We start from the raw sequence: 18,490 nt of genomic DNA on the forward strand, positions 1-18,490 counted from the left end.
TGAGCCCATTCCAATGACCCACCCCTCGGAGAACTCAGTCTCTAAGGTATTCCTTCCAATTTCAAATGCTGTGCTATACCTTCAATTATGTCTGATTTCCTTACCATTGCAGTTAATCCTAAGTGTAACTTATCGGTCAGTTCCACTCACTTAGCTTTATTTACCTTTTGTAAACCATCCAAAGTTGTAACTTCAACCCCCAGACAAGTCTTAGCAACTGCCAAAGCCATATTGCAGTCTCACCACTTTAAAAATCCCTCACACCAACTCCTGAATTCAAAATGCTTCTTGTACTCATAACCTTAAGATTCACCAACTCCAAACCAATCAAGGAATTTGAAATATATCCTGCAAAGAGCCCCCAATTTTGTTATGGCACAGTAGATGATAAATGCTGAACTGCTCAAATCCCAGAGAGAAACTTTAAACAGCTGCCAAACTGTTTTGCAATTTGTATTTTATTTCGACTACCATGACTTCAGAAGTTTTTAGAAAACTAAATTAAACATTTATTAACAAAAGAAGAGAATTCAAGCACATACATAGGTCTACAAATTACTACTATAATAACTCCTAAAACCACTAATTAACCTGGCTCCCAGTTGCACCTCCGTTAAGGCAACAGTAAAAACAAATAGATTTAAACAGACCCAGGCAAAGCAACTCAATACCCTGAACAGTCGCATTCAAAATGAGTTTTCTCAGCTTTGGTTCCTGTAGACAGCAACTTGGTGCACAGAGGCTGGAGGCTTTTCACACTTGTGTTAGATGTTAGAATTCCTTCTCCCCCGACACATAGCCTCGTCTCCTTTATACATGTTTCTCCCTTTTTAATGTAAATTCCATTGTTCCAATATGTCTTTGCAACTTTACTTTTCTCATAATATAAATCTTTCATCATATTAATTTTATCAGTCACCTTTGGGAAAAATAAACACACTGTTTGGCTTAGCTTCTTTTAGCTAGAACTAACATCTTACCATCTCTTTGAAATTCAGACTAACTTAATCTACCCGCAAATGCAAATTTTCCTCACACCTCACATTCTAAAATTCTGCCATGTTTACGTATTTAACATTTCAAACCTAGCTTCTTGTTTGATGTCTCAAAAAACTCCAGACCAGCTGTCCCCAATTCAATTAAATCCCACCCCCCCACACACACATCCACACAGAGAAACTAATCCAAACCCCACTATTTACCTATTTTTACAATACATCATGATAATATTATGAAAATTATTATATTTTCATGACAGGAATGCATTGTCCTTTTATTAGAAAGGAAACCTAATTAATAAAGGAGATTGACCTAGTTGGACAGGCTATGTTCCTCAGGTAGGGCAGAAACCTCCATTTGAAGGTTTACCTGTTGTTGCCCAAGTACAACTAGCCTATCAGTTTTCAGTCATTAGGCCATTTGACTCTATGGAAATTTGAATTTTGCCACACAAGAACAAGAAGTGAGTAATGATTTTCAGGGATCTAATGTTGTTAAAATATAGTTGAGTCTTTGTTTAATAAATAGGAGTAACATATTTTTCAAATGCTTGTATATCAAATATTCTTAGCTCTGCCTGTTGGCTTATAGCCTAAATCTTGGTCTGACAGAGTGTACAATCAATCTACTGAAGTTCCAGTTAAGTCAGTGACCTTTGGCAAGGATTTAGAAAAGAAGATAAAGATATAATCTGGATCGTAAGGGGTGCAAAATCAGTCTGTCTCGGTCTCTCTCTCATGATGCGGTACCAAATGTAAAACCACGATATGAATCCATGAAAGCAGGGTGATTATTGGACCGGGCATTAAGCAACAACCAGTAAGTAGTAGAGGAGGTCAGAGTTCACAATAACAACCAGAATATAGTAGAGTGTAAGGTTGTGCTTATAATGGCAAAGACAATAACTACAGTAGAACAGCATTCATGGTGGATGCTGCAATTAGTTGGAAACCAGTATTTTTTTAAAAAAGGGCCGAAAATGGTTCTTTGGACTCAGGCAGCTGATCTGAGCTACTGGGTCACCCGAACCAATATGGTGCTCACCTGGTATGAAATGTACATGCACATATGCTGTATTCCATATCTTCTGTGCTTGTTTTCACTTGGAAAATGGGTGCTGCATGATCAAATTTCTAGGTCAATGGTCCTAAAGTATTAAGCTGTGAGTAGCACGGTGAATCAAGACAAATATACAACCAAGATAAAGGAGGCAGGATAACAGGGAATTTTGAGTACAGTTAATCATGTCTAGAAATGTATTTTAAGCAAGCAGGTTAAAAAAAAGCATTGCAGCCAATGAAAGAGCCCAAAGATGACATGATAGCAAATGAGCAAAGATTAGCAAGCATACTAAATTAATCCTTCCTTTCTGTGTTCTTGGAAGAGACTGGCACAGCAGCTAAATATATAATGGTAACAGGAAGTATTGAATGCAACAGAACACTCAAAACAGGTATAATAAAAACAAAATACTTAGGATGCTGGAAATCTGAAATAAAAACAGAAAATGCTGGAAAAACTCAGCAGGTCTGGCCGCACCTGTGGAGAGAGAAACAGAGTTAACGTTTCAAGTCCGTGTGACACATCCTCAGAACTAAAGAGAGGCGTAAATGTAATGGATTTGATACTGTTTAAGAGGGGGGTGGAGCAGGTGGAACAAAATAGAAGGTCGGGGTAGGTGGGAGCTCAGGAGAGATTAGACGAAGATGTTATGGACACAAGGCAAAAGGAGTGTTAATGGTAGCATTAAAGACTAAAGAAGGTGCTGATAGTGGCATAAAGGTAAAAGAACAGGATGTGTTAAGAGCAGAACAAGGGTCAGCGCTCCATGAAAGTAAAACATAAGAACAAATGACAGATGGCACTGGGTGGGGGGTGTGGGGGGGGGGGGGGGGGGGGGGGGGGGGGGGGTGGAAAAAATTTGGATTAAGGAAGGGGTCAAGATGTAGGAGAGAGCTCATGGTTTGAAGTTGTTGAACTCAATGTTAAGTCCAGAAGGAAGTGCCTCATTGGAAGATGAGGTGCTGTTCAAGAAAGTTTGCATTGGGCTTCACTGGAACATTGCAGCAGGCTAAGGATGGACATGTGGGCATGAGAGCAGGGTGGAGTGTTGAAATGGCAAGCGACAGGAAGGTCTGGGTCATGCTTGCGGGCAGACCGAAGGTGTTCCGCAAAGAGGTCACCCAGTCTGCGTTTGGTCTCCCCAATATAGAGGAGACCGCATTGGGAGCAACAAATGCAGTAGACCAAATTGAAGGAGGTACAAGTGAAGCGCTGCTTTACCTCTAAAGAATGTTTGGGGCCTTGGCCGCTGAGGAGGGAAACGGTGAAGGGGCAGGTGTTGCGCCTTCTGCAATTGCAAGGGAAGGTGCTGTGGGAAGGGGATGAGGCATTGAGGGTGATGGAGGAGTGGACTAGCATGTCACGGAGGGAGTGGCCCCCTGGAATGCTGACGGGGGGCGGGGGGCTGCTAGCGTTTGGTGGTGGCATCATGCTGGTATTGGCGGAAATGGCGGAGGATGATCCTTTGAATGCAGAGGTCAGTGGGGAGAAAAGTGAGGACAAGGAGGAGCCTATCATCATTCTGGGAGGGAGGGGAAGGGCTGAGGGCAGAGGTGTGGTAAATTGAGGGCCCTGTCAACCACGGTGGGGTTGGGGGGGGCAACCCTCGATTAAGGAAAAAGGAAGACATGTCAGAAGCATCGTTTTGGTGGGTAGTTTCATTGGAATAGATTCAATAGAAGCGTAGGAATTGGGAGAATGGGATGGAGTCCTTACAGGAAGCAGGGTGTGAGGAGCTGTAGTCGAGGTCACTGTGGAAGTTGGTGGGCTTGTAATGAATAATGGTGAACAGTCTATCACCAGAAATGGAGACAGAGAATTCAAGGAAGGGAAGGGAAGTGTCGGAGATGGACCATGTGAAGGTGAGAGAGGGGTGGAAATTGGAAGCAAAATCGATGAATTTTTCCAAGTCCAGACAAGAGCATGAGGCGGCACCGATACAGTCACTCAAACAGGTATGTTACTGAAATCGTAAAGAAAGATAGATGGAAGGATGCAGCACGAATCTTAAGAGTTGATTGTAAATTTGTGCAAGGCACTGGTTGTTCACAACTTATATATTACATACCATTTTGTTCAACACATTTTAACAAAGGCTCAGTGAATGTATTATTCTCGTAAGTAAGATTTTTAAGGGAATAGACTAAATAAACTTAGATAATATGCTTCATATTGTCACAAACCTTAGGATCGGGGACATGAGAAGGGGGAAGGTGCAGACAGTTTGGATTTAATTACTTCACACAAAGGGTGAGGAATGTGTGCATCAGATTGTCCATGGAAGCAGTGGAGATGGATCACAAGAAACTTAACAGCGAATTGGATCACTTTGAGGTAGTAAACGATTAAGGTTTATTAGTTTTGGAAACGGTTTGATAGACTGCAGAGACTTTTGTGGATCTGCACTTTCCTTTGCTGAATTTATTTGCATTTTTACACACCACTCAAAAAGAAATCATAAATATCAAGTGAAATTGCACTGACATCTAATTTCTCAAATTACTTAGCTCAAAGGGTAAGGAGAGTGTAATGAAAATACTTTTTGTTTAATGCACTAGCCCTAATAATGTAGTATTCTTCCCAGAAGTTCATTTCATTTTTTTTTAAACATTGATTTCAGCTTAGAAATGGAGATCCTCAAACAAGGCCTCCCCCACTGCTTGGATGTAGTCAGATTTTCCAGCCTGCAACATGATTTCCAGGCATTTTGGCAGCTTTAAGTGTGGGCCCATAATTAACAACAGTGGATCAACTAGAAGATTGTTAAATCCTATGGAAGAATCTTGGGGGGAAAATAAGACATTCCTAGTGAGTAACCCTTTGTACTCTGGACCAAAGTATTCACTCCTACAATTTCCTTCCCATTTAATATATTTAAAGAGGCTTATTAGATTAATATTCAGAGCCCTTTAACAATGAGCTTACATATTTAACTCTGCTCTTGTGAAGATGTGCAGAGTAAAACCAAGAAAATGAAAGTGTGATAAAGTAGTCATCTGAAAATAATGTACTTACTCAATAACTTCTCCTCATAGAGACATGAAGCTCTCACTCTCCAGTACAGCAACTTCAAGGTATTCATCCTCAGCTTGAAATAAAAAAAAAGCAGATCTCACAACATTTCAATTCAGCTCACTTTGGAAATGTTTCCAATATTCCCTAACAAAATGCATGTTCATTGGCTGCTGTGTTACTTTTCTCAATTACATCAATTACTGCAGGATGTGAAGAATTTAAAAATGGATTCCTCAAAATAATGCTTTTGTGCTGCCAAATATTCTGTTATACATTCAGATCAAGATTTTTTGGCCCTTTTGTTGTTTTACATAGGGAAACAAAACATAACACAGCAGAACTAATTTAATGAAGTCAAAGACCACTCTAGGTTTGGAATGTTTTTTGTATAAAGCCATTCCCAATGTAAAAATATTGTTAAAGATCAATCAGTTCCATATAGGTTAAGTTTATTTATATTGTAAATATATTAGCAGTCTTGCTATTCAAATTAATATTAGAGGATATGCTATTCTCAAAGGAACAGAACATAATGAAAGATAATGTATTAATCTTCTGAAGTGTAGATGTTTGTCCCCTTTTTAGCTACAAAACAGATATTTTCAGCATTTTTGAAAACTCTCCTTTAAAAAAGCATAAACGCTTCATTAAATTTAAAGTGTGTTTTTGCTTACAGTTAGAAATGTTACTTTACTTGAGCAGAGACAGGATTTCCTAAAGGCGTTCCCCACACTAGCTGACTGGGGAACCCCCCTATTCAAACTGAAAATATGAAATTCAGACTGATATTACTGTTTATACAATAGATTTTCCAACTACTATTGGAAAAACCTTTTAAAACATCTTGAGATGGAGAGGCAAAGGATTCAAATCTCTTCGCACTCAGTCCAATTCCCACCCACTCTTCCCTCTCTGCTCTCTCCGACTGCCTCTCCCATCCATCCTCTATCAGCTCTGAGCACCTTGTTTCCCCCTGCAGCCACACCCCCTTCACCATGCAGTCAAATGTCCTTCCCTTCCCTGCTTCCTTTCACTGCCCCACTGTCATGCATTTTACCCTATCATTGCTGCTCTCTGAACCCAAGGACTCACCTTTATAGACCATGCTATTCGTACCTCAACATGTCAGAGAGCTGCCTTCACCTCATCCACTTGACTGCAAAGGCAATACTAAATCTGCTGCAGGCCGATATACAGGGAACCTCAAGGAATGGGATGGCTATTTCTGTAAGTTACTATGGTAATAAGCTTCCGTGCAATAGGTTTGTTCCAAACCATTGCAGTTGACAGCTTCAGGATAATCTTATTTGCATTCAATCTTGAATAAAGCAGGTGACTGACATCATATTTGCCAAGCAATACAACTTTCATCATTTTTCAAAAGGAAACACCATCTGGAGAGGGCACAATTTTTTCCAGATGGTTTCCCAAGAGTCAAGAGAATTATACATGGAACCTACATGGAAACCTTAATCCAGACATGAACAGGAGAGGAGGTGATATCTAGCCACAGAAAAAGAGCCATCCACATGATCAATATCCAGGGAGCAATGATGATGTAACAGCCCATCATACCCTCTTTGAAAGTATCAAGAGATTTAATGAATTAAGGTCTTCAATATCATTTGCTGCATGCTGCACAATTATGAGTAAGCAGCAGGATTTTAAAAAATATGCGTTCATGGGCTTTGGGCATCGTTGGCTGGGCCAGCATTTATTGCCCATCCTTACTTACCCTTGAGAAGGTGGTGGTGAGCTGCCTTCTTGAAACGCTGCAGTCCATGTGGTGTAGGTACACCCACAGTGCTGTTAGGGGGTTCCAGAATTTTGACCCAGTGACAGTGAAGGACCAGCGATATGTTTCCAAGTAAGGATGGTGAGTGACTTGGAGTGGAACTTGAAGGTGATGGTGTTCCCATGTATCTGCTGCCCTTGTCCTTCTAGATAGTAGTGGTCGTGGGTTTGGAAGATGCTGCCTGAAGAGTCCCTGCAGTGCATTTGTAGATGGCACACATTGCTGCCAATATGCATCGGTGGTGGAGTGAATGTTTGTGTGTGGGGTGCCAATCAAGTGACCGTTTTGTCCTGGATGGTGTCAAGCTTGATTGTTGTTGGTGCTGCACTCAGCCAGGCAAGTGGAGAGAATTCCATCACACTCCTGACTTGTGCCTTGTAGATGGTGGACAGGCTTTGGGGATTCAGGAGGCGAGTTATTCACCACAGAGTTCCTAGCCTTTGACCTGTTCTTGTAGCCACAGTATTTATATGGCTAGTCCAGTTCAGTTTCTAGTCAATGGTAACCTCCAGGTTGTTGATAGTGGGGGATTCAGTGATGTAATGCCATTGAATGTCAAGGGGCGATGATTAGATTCTCTCTTGTTGGATATGGTCATTGTCTGGCACTTGTGTTGCATGAATGTTACTTGCCATTTGTCAGCACAAGCCTGGATATTGTCCAGGTCTTGCTGCATTTGGGCATGGACTGTTTCAGAATCTGAGGAGTCATAAATGGTGCTGAACATTGTGCAATCATCAGCGAACATCCCCTCTTCTGACCTTATGATGGAAGGAATGTCATTGATGAAGCAGCTGAAGATGGTTGAACCTAAGACACTACCCTGAGGAACTCCTGCAGTGATGTCCTGGAACTAAGATGATTGACCTCCAACAACCACAACCATCTTCCTTTGTGTTTGGTATGACTCCAACCAGCAGAGAGTTTTCCCCCTAATTCCCACTGACTCCAGTTTTGCTAGGGCTCCTTGATGCCACAGCCTTGATGTCAAGGACAGTCACTCTCACCTCATCTCTGGAATTCAGCTCTTTTATCCATGTTTGAACCAAGGCTGTAATGAGGTCAGGAGCTGAGTGGCCCTGGCAGAACCCAAACTGGGCATCAGTGAGCAGGTTATTGATAAGCAAGAACCACTTGATAGCACTGATGATGATCCCCTCCCATCACTTTACTGATAGAGAGAGTAGACTGATGGGGCAGTACTTGGTCAGGTTGGATTTGTCCTATTTTTTGTGTATAGGATATACCTGGGCAATTTTCCCCATTGCTGGGTAGATGCCAATGTTGTAGCTATACAGCTTGGTTGGGGAAGAGCAAGTTCTGGGACACAAATCTTCAGTACTATTGCTGGAATATTGTCATGGCCCGTAGCCTTTGCAGTATCCAGTGCCTTCAGCCATTTATTGATGTCATGTGGAGTGAATCGAATTGGCTGAAGACTGGCAGCTGTGATGCTGGGGACCTCAGGAGAAGGCCAACATGGATCATCCACTCGGCACTTCTGGCCAAAGATGGTTGCAAATGCTTCAGCCTTATCTTTTGCACTGATGTGCTGGGCTTCCCCCATCATTGAGGTTGGGGATGTTTGTGCAGCACCCTCCTCTGGTGAGTTGTTTAATTGTCGACCAGTGGATGTGGTCGTACTGATGATGATGATGATAAGAACTATAGGGCTGCAGACTCACAGAATGAGGATGAGATAGCATGGGGATTGAAACTGATTCACCAGTTGAGGAGGGGCAGTAGATGATAACCATGAGATTTCTTAGGTTTTTTTGATCTGAAACCATGACACTTAATGGGATCTAATGACAGTGTTGAGGACTCTCTGGTCTAAATCTATCCAACTATATACCATTTTGGCCTCACTTCTGGAGGGTCTACCTTGCCTGTAGGACAGGGTATACCCCGTGTTAGAGGCATCTGGGAAGTTAGCTGATAAATGCAATGCTGCCAGGCTGTTTCTTGAATAGTCTGTTGGAATTTGATCAACATGAGTGCAAATCCCCAGAGGTTAATGACAAGGATTTTGCAGGGTCAACTGAACTGGGATTGCTCAAGTATTGTTCAGGTTTGATGCCTGGGTCATGGCTGATGGGTCATTCTGATATTTTTATGATTCTCTTCTATATTAATTGATTAGCTTGCTAGATCACCTTAGAGAGCATTAAGAACCAACCACACATTGGAGTTACATGTATATCATATAAAGGTTGGGGTAGCAAGTTTCCATTCTTGAAGGACCTTAGTGAGCCAGTTGGGTTTTGATGATAGTCCAGCAGCTTTTATGATCATTTGCCAGGTTTTATTTTATTCAATTTGAACTGTCAACCTCTGAACTCCTAGCCCAGTACCATACCACTACACTTCAAGTGCTACACAATGTACAGGTGGTTAGGAACAAGAGAGCAATATCATAATTGATTGGAGGGCCAAAGATATTAGGCCTTGCTTTAGAAGGCTAATAGCACTTGCTCGGCTTTCAAAGGGAGGATGATAATGGAGTATCACACCCAAGTGCAGCCACTGCAGAATGTAGCTGAACAGCTTTCTCCAACGCATCATTTTGTAGCTTTGATATATTCTCTGGTTTACTAATATTTTGCATCTAGCTATGTTCATCACACTCCAGATGCCAAATTTTGTTACAGAAACAAAACAATTCAAAATGAATCATTAAACCTAATCCAGAAATTTATAATTACTTTCCAACTTACAAATTCATCAATAAACAATAATTAAAATCTAATTAACCTATAGACCTTATAGGTTTAAAAAGACATTGATTCAGTTAATAGTAAAATAATACATTATGATTTAAATAGTTTAGCACTTCTGACCTGAGTGCAAATTGTGAAAAACTCTAGTAATTATAAAAGATTAAGTCTTACTGGGATCAATGTGTTTGGGCCAGAACTTGATTTCAAGGTCATGTTTCATTAAATTCCTTTCCATACCACAATAACCAAGGCCACTTTTTTTTTTACAATGGATAAGAAGTTAATTTTATTAGGCAGTTTGCATTCCATAATTCCATCCACTGGTTTATGACAGATCAGTAAATCAGTTTCCACCATCTACATAAGGTTACAAGACCTTCCAGAATTTTAGCTGATGCCTTGGAGATCATGTTCTGTGATTGTCAATTTCTCCTTGAAACGCCAACTCATTGCCTTACAAGATTGTGTTCATTAACCTATTGTATGAGTAATAGACTTTTTTTTCCAAATGTTGAACCTATCACAGTAATTCAGCTTTTCTTCAAAGCTTTGAGGCAGAAACCTTAACTAAGATCATACACTTCAATATATTTACTGGTTGGGAGATTCTTTATCAATTCTATTTTGAGGTTTGTACATTCCAATAGCATTGGTACAAGCAATATTGATCACTTTAAAAAGTTCCTGAACTGTTTGTGGCGTTGTTTTACTGCCAGAAATATTGTTCAAGTTTGTCAGGCACAAAACTGACAGTATCCTATCAGCCACCCATTATACACACGATTGAATTTTCTTTTCCAACTGAAATTGACTGAAGTACAACAGGCAGCCAATCCAATACCACCAGTTTTACAACTACACTAAAGATAAATGTTCACCCCAGTTTGTTATCTGTGAACGCGTCCAAAAAACTGGCACTCTGTCAGACCGACTGATTTTTGATATTGATTAGTGTGTGCAATGATAATGAGGCTGAGTGTTTAGAGGAGCAAAGGAAGACAAACTGGACCATGTGAAACAGGAGCAATTATTGCACAAAGGACCAATTTCTTTTAGAGGTAAGAGTGCTTGTGGGCCAAGCTACTGCCACATTTGGACTTATTCTTTTTGAACATGGATTAAAAATTGTTCAGCGTGAAAACCTTTTGTTGCACTTTGGAAAACTATACTCCATTTGTCAAGGTCATGGATATTCAAACTGGATCCCACTGGCTCTTACATCAGCTTTGAGAACTGGTTGCTACTTAGTCCTACTTGCACTGATGTTTCTCACTTTCAGTTTTGTCTTGTTTGCATTTTGTGACCTGAAAGTTTGGAATGAATTGTTCTTGTTGCTGTTGCCTTTTGGTGGGTAAATCTTAAATAAAACACCAAGATTGTCAGTATCAACAACTTAAGATATATGCAAATTAATGGGAATATTTGATGTAAACTTTATATATACCCCCAAATAAACAGCTTGGTCATCCCACCCAATTTTCCAATTAGGCTATTTAAATAAGACTGAATTCTACATCCGTCCCTCACCTTACAATTGTTACATTCTTTAGTCCTAAAATGTACAATAATATTTTGTAAAAGGACTTGATATTTGCCCTCATAACTTAATGATTAACTTTATAATTAATATTTGTGACTTAAAAATGTAATAAAGCTCACTTCTGCCCACACAATTTAAATTTATGATCAAAATCTCACCGTAACAACGTACAGCCTCCAGTGATCAAATACATGGATTGGCATCAGAAAAAAAACTGTAGATTCAAAGCACTGAAAAGTAGATCCATGATCATTTCATATCAATAAACAGGCAAACCAACTTTATGTTAAACAAACAGAAGAACAGAGTTAAGAAAGGCTTCTCTGTTTATGCAGTACACATGATTACTGCCTCAACACGTCTCTGATTCTTGTGTCTTTCCAACTGGACTCTAAGTGCCTAAAGATAGTCAGAACATTCCACTCCCCCACCCATAAACTTACCTCTGTTGAACCATAGGAACTTTCACTTTTCATATCAGATTTACTGCTATATATTCAAACGGGCTGTCAGGCAAAATCCAGCAATAATCTAATGGCAGCAATCCATTCAAGGTCACACAGTCAACATTTAACTTTCATCCCAACGCTGCAACGACCTTTGGCAAACAAACCCCATGACAAACAGCCTCTGATGAATCATTGCTTACTCACTCTATGAAATCTTAACCGGAAATTTTCACCTGACAGAGAATTACTATAACCTTAACCAGTGTACAGACCTAACTAATAAAATCTTATAGGCTTGATAATCACAAACTCACCTAACCAATCCATTTTATTTTCCCAAAGTTCCATTCTGAAAGTAAAAACAGAAATACCTGGAAAAACTCAGCAGGTCTGGCAGCATCGGTGGAGAAGAGCAAAGTTGACGTTTCGAGTCCTCATGACCCTTCAACAGAACTGCGAGGTCTCGAAACGTCAACTTTGCTCTTCTCCGCCGATGCTGCCAGACCTGCTGAGTTTTTCCAGGTATTTCTGTTTTTGTTTTCAGCATCCGCAGTTTTTTGTTTTTATCCATTCTGAAAGTGCCTGCCATGATGACATTATCCTACTACATTTATTACTGTGGCAATGGTACATATTGGCGCTGTTAAATCTACAAGGAAATAAATGGCTCATGAAAAACAGTAGGTGACGCTTGCCCTGCTCATTTGCTGAGGAAATGCAGTACTGTAAAAACTCAGCAGCTCTGGAGCACGTGAAAAGAAATGTCATAATTAGCATCCTGCGCTAAAAATGCAAGGTTACAACAAATTATCTTTAACAATTAGTTAATTCTCCCGGTATCTTTTGTCCAGCTACCAAACGTTGGTAAGTATTACTTAGGGAACTGGCAGCAAGATTAACCGAGCCCTATTATCTGTGGGAGGTGAATAGAAATAACTCAGCAATTTGTGCTGATAACGAGAGACCCGGTGACTTGCGAGTCGCCACAACTTTCTGGATGATCTGTGGCTTTCCCGCTCAGCACAGCGGAAATGGGGGCATGTATCTGAAACAGAAATCGTCTGGGTTAATGGTTTACAGTATTCTGGGTTAAAGGTTACGTTTATTCAGTTACCTTCACACAGCCAAGGTCAAAAACTCTTCCAAACTATTTTCCCCTGATTCTGTTTAAACCGAAATATTCGTGCCAAGTGAATGGAAATAAAGAAAAAAAAATGTTAATCACAATTCTGTAAGCAAACAATATTTCTCTGTTACAACCACATTTTAAAAATTGCATTACAATTGTAACTGCTTGCTACTGAACAATGTCAACCTTATTTATTATTGGGTTCTAATGCAAAGTGCTTCTTGCTGGAGAAGGTAGCCGAATTGGCAGGACTGAAAAAAACAACTCATAACTGTGGACCCAGGACTCTTTCTACCAAGTTCACTATCAACAACTCACTTCTCTATTGCAAGGACATAACAGGAGCAGCAGTACTCCATTCAGCCCTTCAAGGCTTCTCCATGACCTTCCATCTAATTCCGCCTTCCGCACTCTCCCGATATCCTTTATTCGCCTTGAACAAAATGACCTACAGTCCATCTGGTTGGGTAACACTGCAGAAACATGACTCACGTCATTAAGTGCAAGCCCGTCCTCCTGTTGAGTGTTTGGCTTGTTTTAAAGTGGGCAAATGCAACAATTCCTTGAAACCCATGAGAAGATTAAAGGCAAACTCCCATTTTGGCAATGCTAATGGCAGAGCTGTGCAAATCCTTCCAGAAATTGCTGGCATTTTGCAACCCGCAGCTAGCTGCAAAGTTCCATCCAAGCTGACTAATCCCCGCCCATGGCCATGCAAGGCTCGGTCTTTTTAAACACCACGCATGCGCGGCAGCGCAAAAAAAATCTAACGGGGCCACACAGTCAAGTAAATTACCACCCCCCCCCCCCAAATTAAAGGGATCATTGCCCTTTTTCACCACAAATTGCTGAGTTATTTACGCGTTAATAATTTTAAAAATTCATTTTTTATTCATTCATGGGATATGGGTGTCACTGGCTAGGCCAGCATTTATTACCCATCCCCAATTGCCCTTGTTCAGAGGGCATTTTTTTTGAGTCAGTCATATTGCTGGGGGTCTGGAGTCACATGCAGGCCAGACCAGGTAAGGACTGCAGATTTCCTTCCCTAAAGGACATTAGTGAACCAGATGGGTTTTTACAATAATTAACAATGGTTTCATGGTCATCATTAGACTTTTAATTTCAGATTTTTATTGAATACAAATTTCACCATCTGTTGTGGTGGGGTTTGAACCCAGGCCCCCAGAGCATTACCCTAGGTCTCTGGAACAATACCACTATGCCACTGCCTCCGCTTTATGGGTTGAAAGCATTGCTGGCTAGGCCAGCATGTATTGCCCATCCCTAATTGCCCTTGAGAAAGTGATGGTGAGTTGCCTTCTTGAAACGCTGCAGTCCATGTGGTGTAGGTACATCCATAGTGCTGTTAAGGATGGAGTTCCAGGATTTTGACCCAGCGACAGTGAAGGAACAGCGATGTATTTCCAAGTCAGGATGGCGAGAGACTTGGAAGGGAACTCGCAGGCGGTGATGTTCCCATATGCCTGCTGCCCTTATCCTTCTAGATGATAGCAGTCGTGGGTTTGGAAGATTCTGCCTAAAGAGCCTTGTTGAGTTTCCGCAGTGCATCTTGTAGATGGTACACACTGCTGCCACTGTGCATTGGTGGTGGAGCGAGTGAATGATTGTGGATGGGGTGCCAATCAAGGGGACTGTTTTGTCGTGGATGATGTCGAGCTTCTTGAGTGTTGTGGGAGCTGCACTCATCCAGGCAAGAGAAAAGTATTCCATCACGCTCCTGACTTGTTCCTTGTAGATGCTGGGCAGGCTTTAGGGAGTCAGGAGGTGAGTTGCTTGCCGCAGGATTCCTAGCCTCTGACCTGTTCTTGTCGCCACAGTATTTATATGGCTAGTCCAGTTCAGTTTCTGGTCAGTGGCAATCCCCAGGATGTTGATAGCAGGGGATTCAGCGATGGTAATGCCATTGAATGTCAAGCGGCGATGGTTAGATTCTGTCTTGTTGGCAATGGTCATTGCCTGACACTTGTGTGGCGCGAATGTTATAAATGGCATATGTATTACATTCTCAGTTATTTTCCCACTAATTTTTAGTGCATTGTCACAGCTACCTAAGGTTATGCAATCTGACGTCAGTATACTCACCATGTGCCCTTCCAATAGATACTGATGTTTTTACATCAAGAATGTTCATTGTAATGCATTGAATCAAAAGAATTTGTACTGTAAAGAAGTCCTCATTACAGAATACATCCGGTAAACATGCAATTAATATAATTTAAGCTATAAACCTCAAGTATTCGACTGTGTGAATTTGGTATTTGTTACTTAAAGAAATTCAATAGTTTTACAACAAAAATCACACAATAATAATGTATCTGCATTGATGTCTTTTAATTAATAGACATGGTGAAAGGATAGATTGCTATGTCAAATTGCCCTCGTTCTGCAATCAATTAGCAACCTTGAAGTAAATGTTTATATTAGCAACAAAAATTAATTTGTTCAAAATCAAAGTCTCAAATTTTAAAACTGTAACACTCAGAAAAACACTGTTTGAAAGTGACTTAATTAAGATATTGATCTGTTTGAGGCAATTAAGGATTCTCAATGTTCAATTTTTTCCTCAGATTTTCTTTCCACTATCTCTCCTGAAGGCACTGATCCTTTTTTAAAAATCTGCACAGCGTTTATCTTGTCAAAACATTTCAAATGCTTCACAAAATAGTGCTTTTGAAATGTAGTCGCAGTTGTTAAGGAAAAATGGGAGACATTCTGCAGCAGCAACATCCCAAACACAACCATAAAGATAAATGGTCAGTTAACCTGTGTTTTTCTTGTTGGCACTGGCTGTTGTCAGGGATACAAGGGGAACTCCTTGACGTTTTCTCAAATAGAGCCTTGCGATCTTCTGCATCATCTGAACCAAAAAAATCAGGCAGCTTGGGCCTTAGTTTAATGTCTCATTCAAAGGACTGTACCTTCAGCAATGCAGCATTCCCTTCCTATTGCACTCAAGTGCTAATCAGATTACAACTCAAAATCATTAATGTTTCCTGTCATTCCTGGACCTGTCATTCTCAGTCTATTTGCTCAATGGGAAATCATTCAAGTGTGAATCCTGACAATAAGTGTTGACGGGCTGTGACAAATGTCACAGTTAAACTCAATCCCATCCTACCTGATGTCATCACATGCATACTACCAGAAGAGGTAGCATTCAAAAAGCTACAACCTGTGCCAAAGTACTTGTTTCCTGCCAGAGGAGCTAAAGTCGATTATAGTTTTAGTACTACTGCTGCTCGAGCCAAAATCAGCACAGACCAATAATGAATGTACAGCCGTTCTAATCTGCATGGTCTAAATTAAGTCACTGCGCCATCGAGGATGCATCTGCAGCACAATCCATATTGCTTCTACTATACTTCACCAATGTTATATGTATTCTGAAATGAGAACATTTCTAAAAACTTCATTGGGTTACTGCACTGCATTGAACAAGCAGGGAATGAGAGCATTAAATCCATTGGTTGAAATATAAACCACTTTATGGCACCATGTAAAAAACTGCGCTTTGAGATTACACTATTTTCATCTACTCTAAGGAACAAGAGGCTACAATTTTGAATCCTGCACAAGAATCAAATTGATGCAACCTCCTTTTTTGCCTATGAGATAATCAGGAATCAGATAGATAAGCCACCAGAACACAGTCATCAATCACACTAATTTTCTAGGTCACAAGGGAACAGGATGATGCACCTCAAAGAAAGACCACCTAGTGAAGATAATTTTATGATCAATTGCTCCAACAGGGAGGGTACACTCACAGTGAGCACACCTCAGGAAATCGCAGGCATGTGTAATTGCCAATTCAAAACAATGGGTTGGACATTACTCCCGCCATCCTTCTTGCGAGATCAATTTTAAAATTAAGGAGTTTGTTTCTTGGTTTCAATGGCCGAGATAATAGTTTGAAAAACATTTGTTTTTCCAGTTTTCATACATTTTCAGGGTAAGGGCTTCAGCTGTTCATTGCATTGCAGCAAAATGGATGCTTTGATGGGTCTTTTTTTGAAGCTACAGGAGGAGGAGGATCAGCAGCTGCTGTTACAAGAGGGCAGGGTGCAGGAAAATGCCTTACAGTATGCTGGTCTTCTGCAATAGAATCTTCTAACAACTTCAGTGAGGAACACTGTGTCCAGTGCCTCTTCTTCGACAGGGATGCTGTCACTGAGGTAGGTCACCTGTTGTTACAACAATTGGAGCCCAGCAGCTAGCCATGCATAGCATGCCTGTGCCACTTAAAGTAACTGTGGTGCTCAATTTCAATGCCTTGAAGATTTTCCAGTCAGCAAGAGGAGAGTTCAAAGGATTAGCAGAACACTGCATCTGTTTGCCATTTTTAAACTGCAATGGGCAAGTACTCATAATGCACCTACCCTTTAAGAAGTGCAGGCTGCCTTTAAATAGCGAGACTAGCTGATTTCTTGCTGCCCAAATTGATGAGATGCCAAACAAGAGCATGAGGAACGCTGGCAGCTTATTACAATGAGGCATGGGTTCCAGTTTCATGCATGCCTCTGTAGTTTGAGTTATTGGATGCACATTTTCAACATGACATTGATTTTGTGTGGTTCCCAGTGATAACTGAATTTATTCTAATTAGTCAGCTTATCCCATGTTTTCCTCTTAATGCTCTTCAAATATAAACATTGCAATCCTGACACAATTAGACTTTTCAATATACTTCACCCTTCAATTTTCCATCTTATTTTGCCATCACGATCTTTCTCCTTAATTGTTTTCCTAACTGTTCTAAGTCATCTCTCCATTTCCTTTGAGCAGACTATTTAAGGTCACATTGTACTTACTTTATACTGGTTCTTAACCCCTCACCTATATTTGCCCTTTTCTTTGGCTTTTTAAAGTATAAATCCTCCCTTTTGGCTTTCATTGTTGAGAACGTGGAACTAGTTCAGCTTAGGTGAAGCCCACCTCAGCTGTACTGCTTCTCCTTGCCCCAGAACTCATACCAATGTCTTAAAAATCTAAGATCCTTCTAAACTATTTTCAAATCATATGTTGGTAGCTAAACTGGCTCAACTGGCCTAGCACTTGGTCCTAGGAATAAAGTGCAATTACTATCCTCCAGGTTGTATTTTTTAAATCTCAGGCTAACTCCTGAAGTTCCCCATGTAAGAACTTCATCATGTTGACCCCACCCACCCCTCCCCACATGTCACTGGTTTAAATGTGAACCATGACTTTGACCTGTTAACCCTCCCTTCCAGACTCATCTTCACCCACTCTATTATATTCATTAGCTAGGGAATCTTTGCTTCATAGTGCCATGTGATTATCCCTTCCCTGTGGCAATGTCCTGGTTTGCATAATAATTATCCAGCACTGCACATCTATCAAACAACTCCACACCCCAGTGGTTTGCCACAGTATCTCCAGCCCTTCTTCTCCCTCCTCACTTTAGATGGTCATCCATTTCCCTTCTGTCTCAGTATTTCCCTTTTATCCGAGTGATCTCCTCCAGCCAGGAATCCTCCCTTCTTCCATGCAATCTGTAATATCTCCACTTCTCAAGCTTGGTACCATTGAGCTTCAACAAATCCCCTCAGAATCACTTCCTGGACATTCATAGTTTCAGATGCTTCCCCACATCATGTAATTTTCTGAAATAGCACATTCCCTAAAATGTTAACTTCGTTATTCTATTTAAGCAATACCGTAATATTATGTAATGTTACAACATACAGGAATCAGATGTGAAATATTGTAGTAATTTAACATAGCTTTGATTGGCTG

At 40.6% G+C, this 18,490-nt stretch overlaps 1 protein-coding gene across 2 annotated transcripts in view; it reads right to left on the minus strand.

The window, feature by feature from the left end:
• The window catches only part of card19 (caspase recruitment domain family, member 19), a 51,840-nt gene extending 38,439 nt beyond the window's left edge, over positions 1-13,401 (minus strand). The window contains exons 1-2 of one of the 2 annotated variants that reach the window (XM_078543490.1): positions 13,028-13,401; positions 5,077-5,149 (exon numbers count right to left, since the gene is read on the minus strand). In XM_078543490.1, the coding sequence (XP_078399616.1) occupies positions 5,077-5,149; positions 13,028-13,168 (214 nt within the window). In that variant the 5' untranslated portion in view covers positions 13,169-13,401. Of the gene's footprint in view, positions 1-5,076; positions 5,153-13,027 lie in introns of those variants that run through there. The other variant, XM_078543491.1, reaches the window with a different exon arrangement.
• Positions 13,402-18,490: the final 5,089 nt, after the last annotated feature.

This window comes from Cetorhinus maximus, chromosome 6, assembly GCF_964194155.1.
Source record: "Cetorhinus maximus chromosome 6, sCetMax3.hap1.1, whole genome shotgun sequence".
Lineage (NCBI taxonomy): Eukaryota > Metazoa > Chordata > Chondrichthyes > Lamniformes > Cetorhinidae > Cetorhinus > Cetorhinus maximus.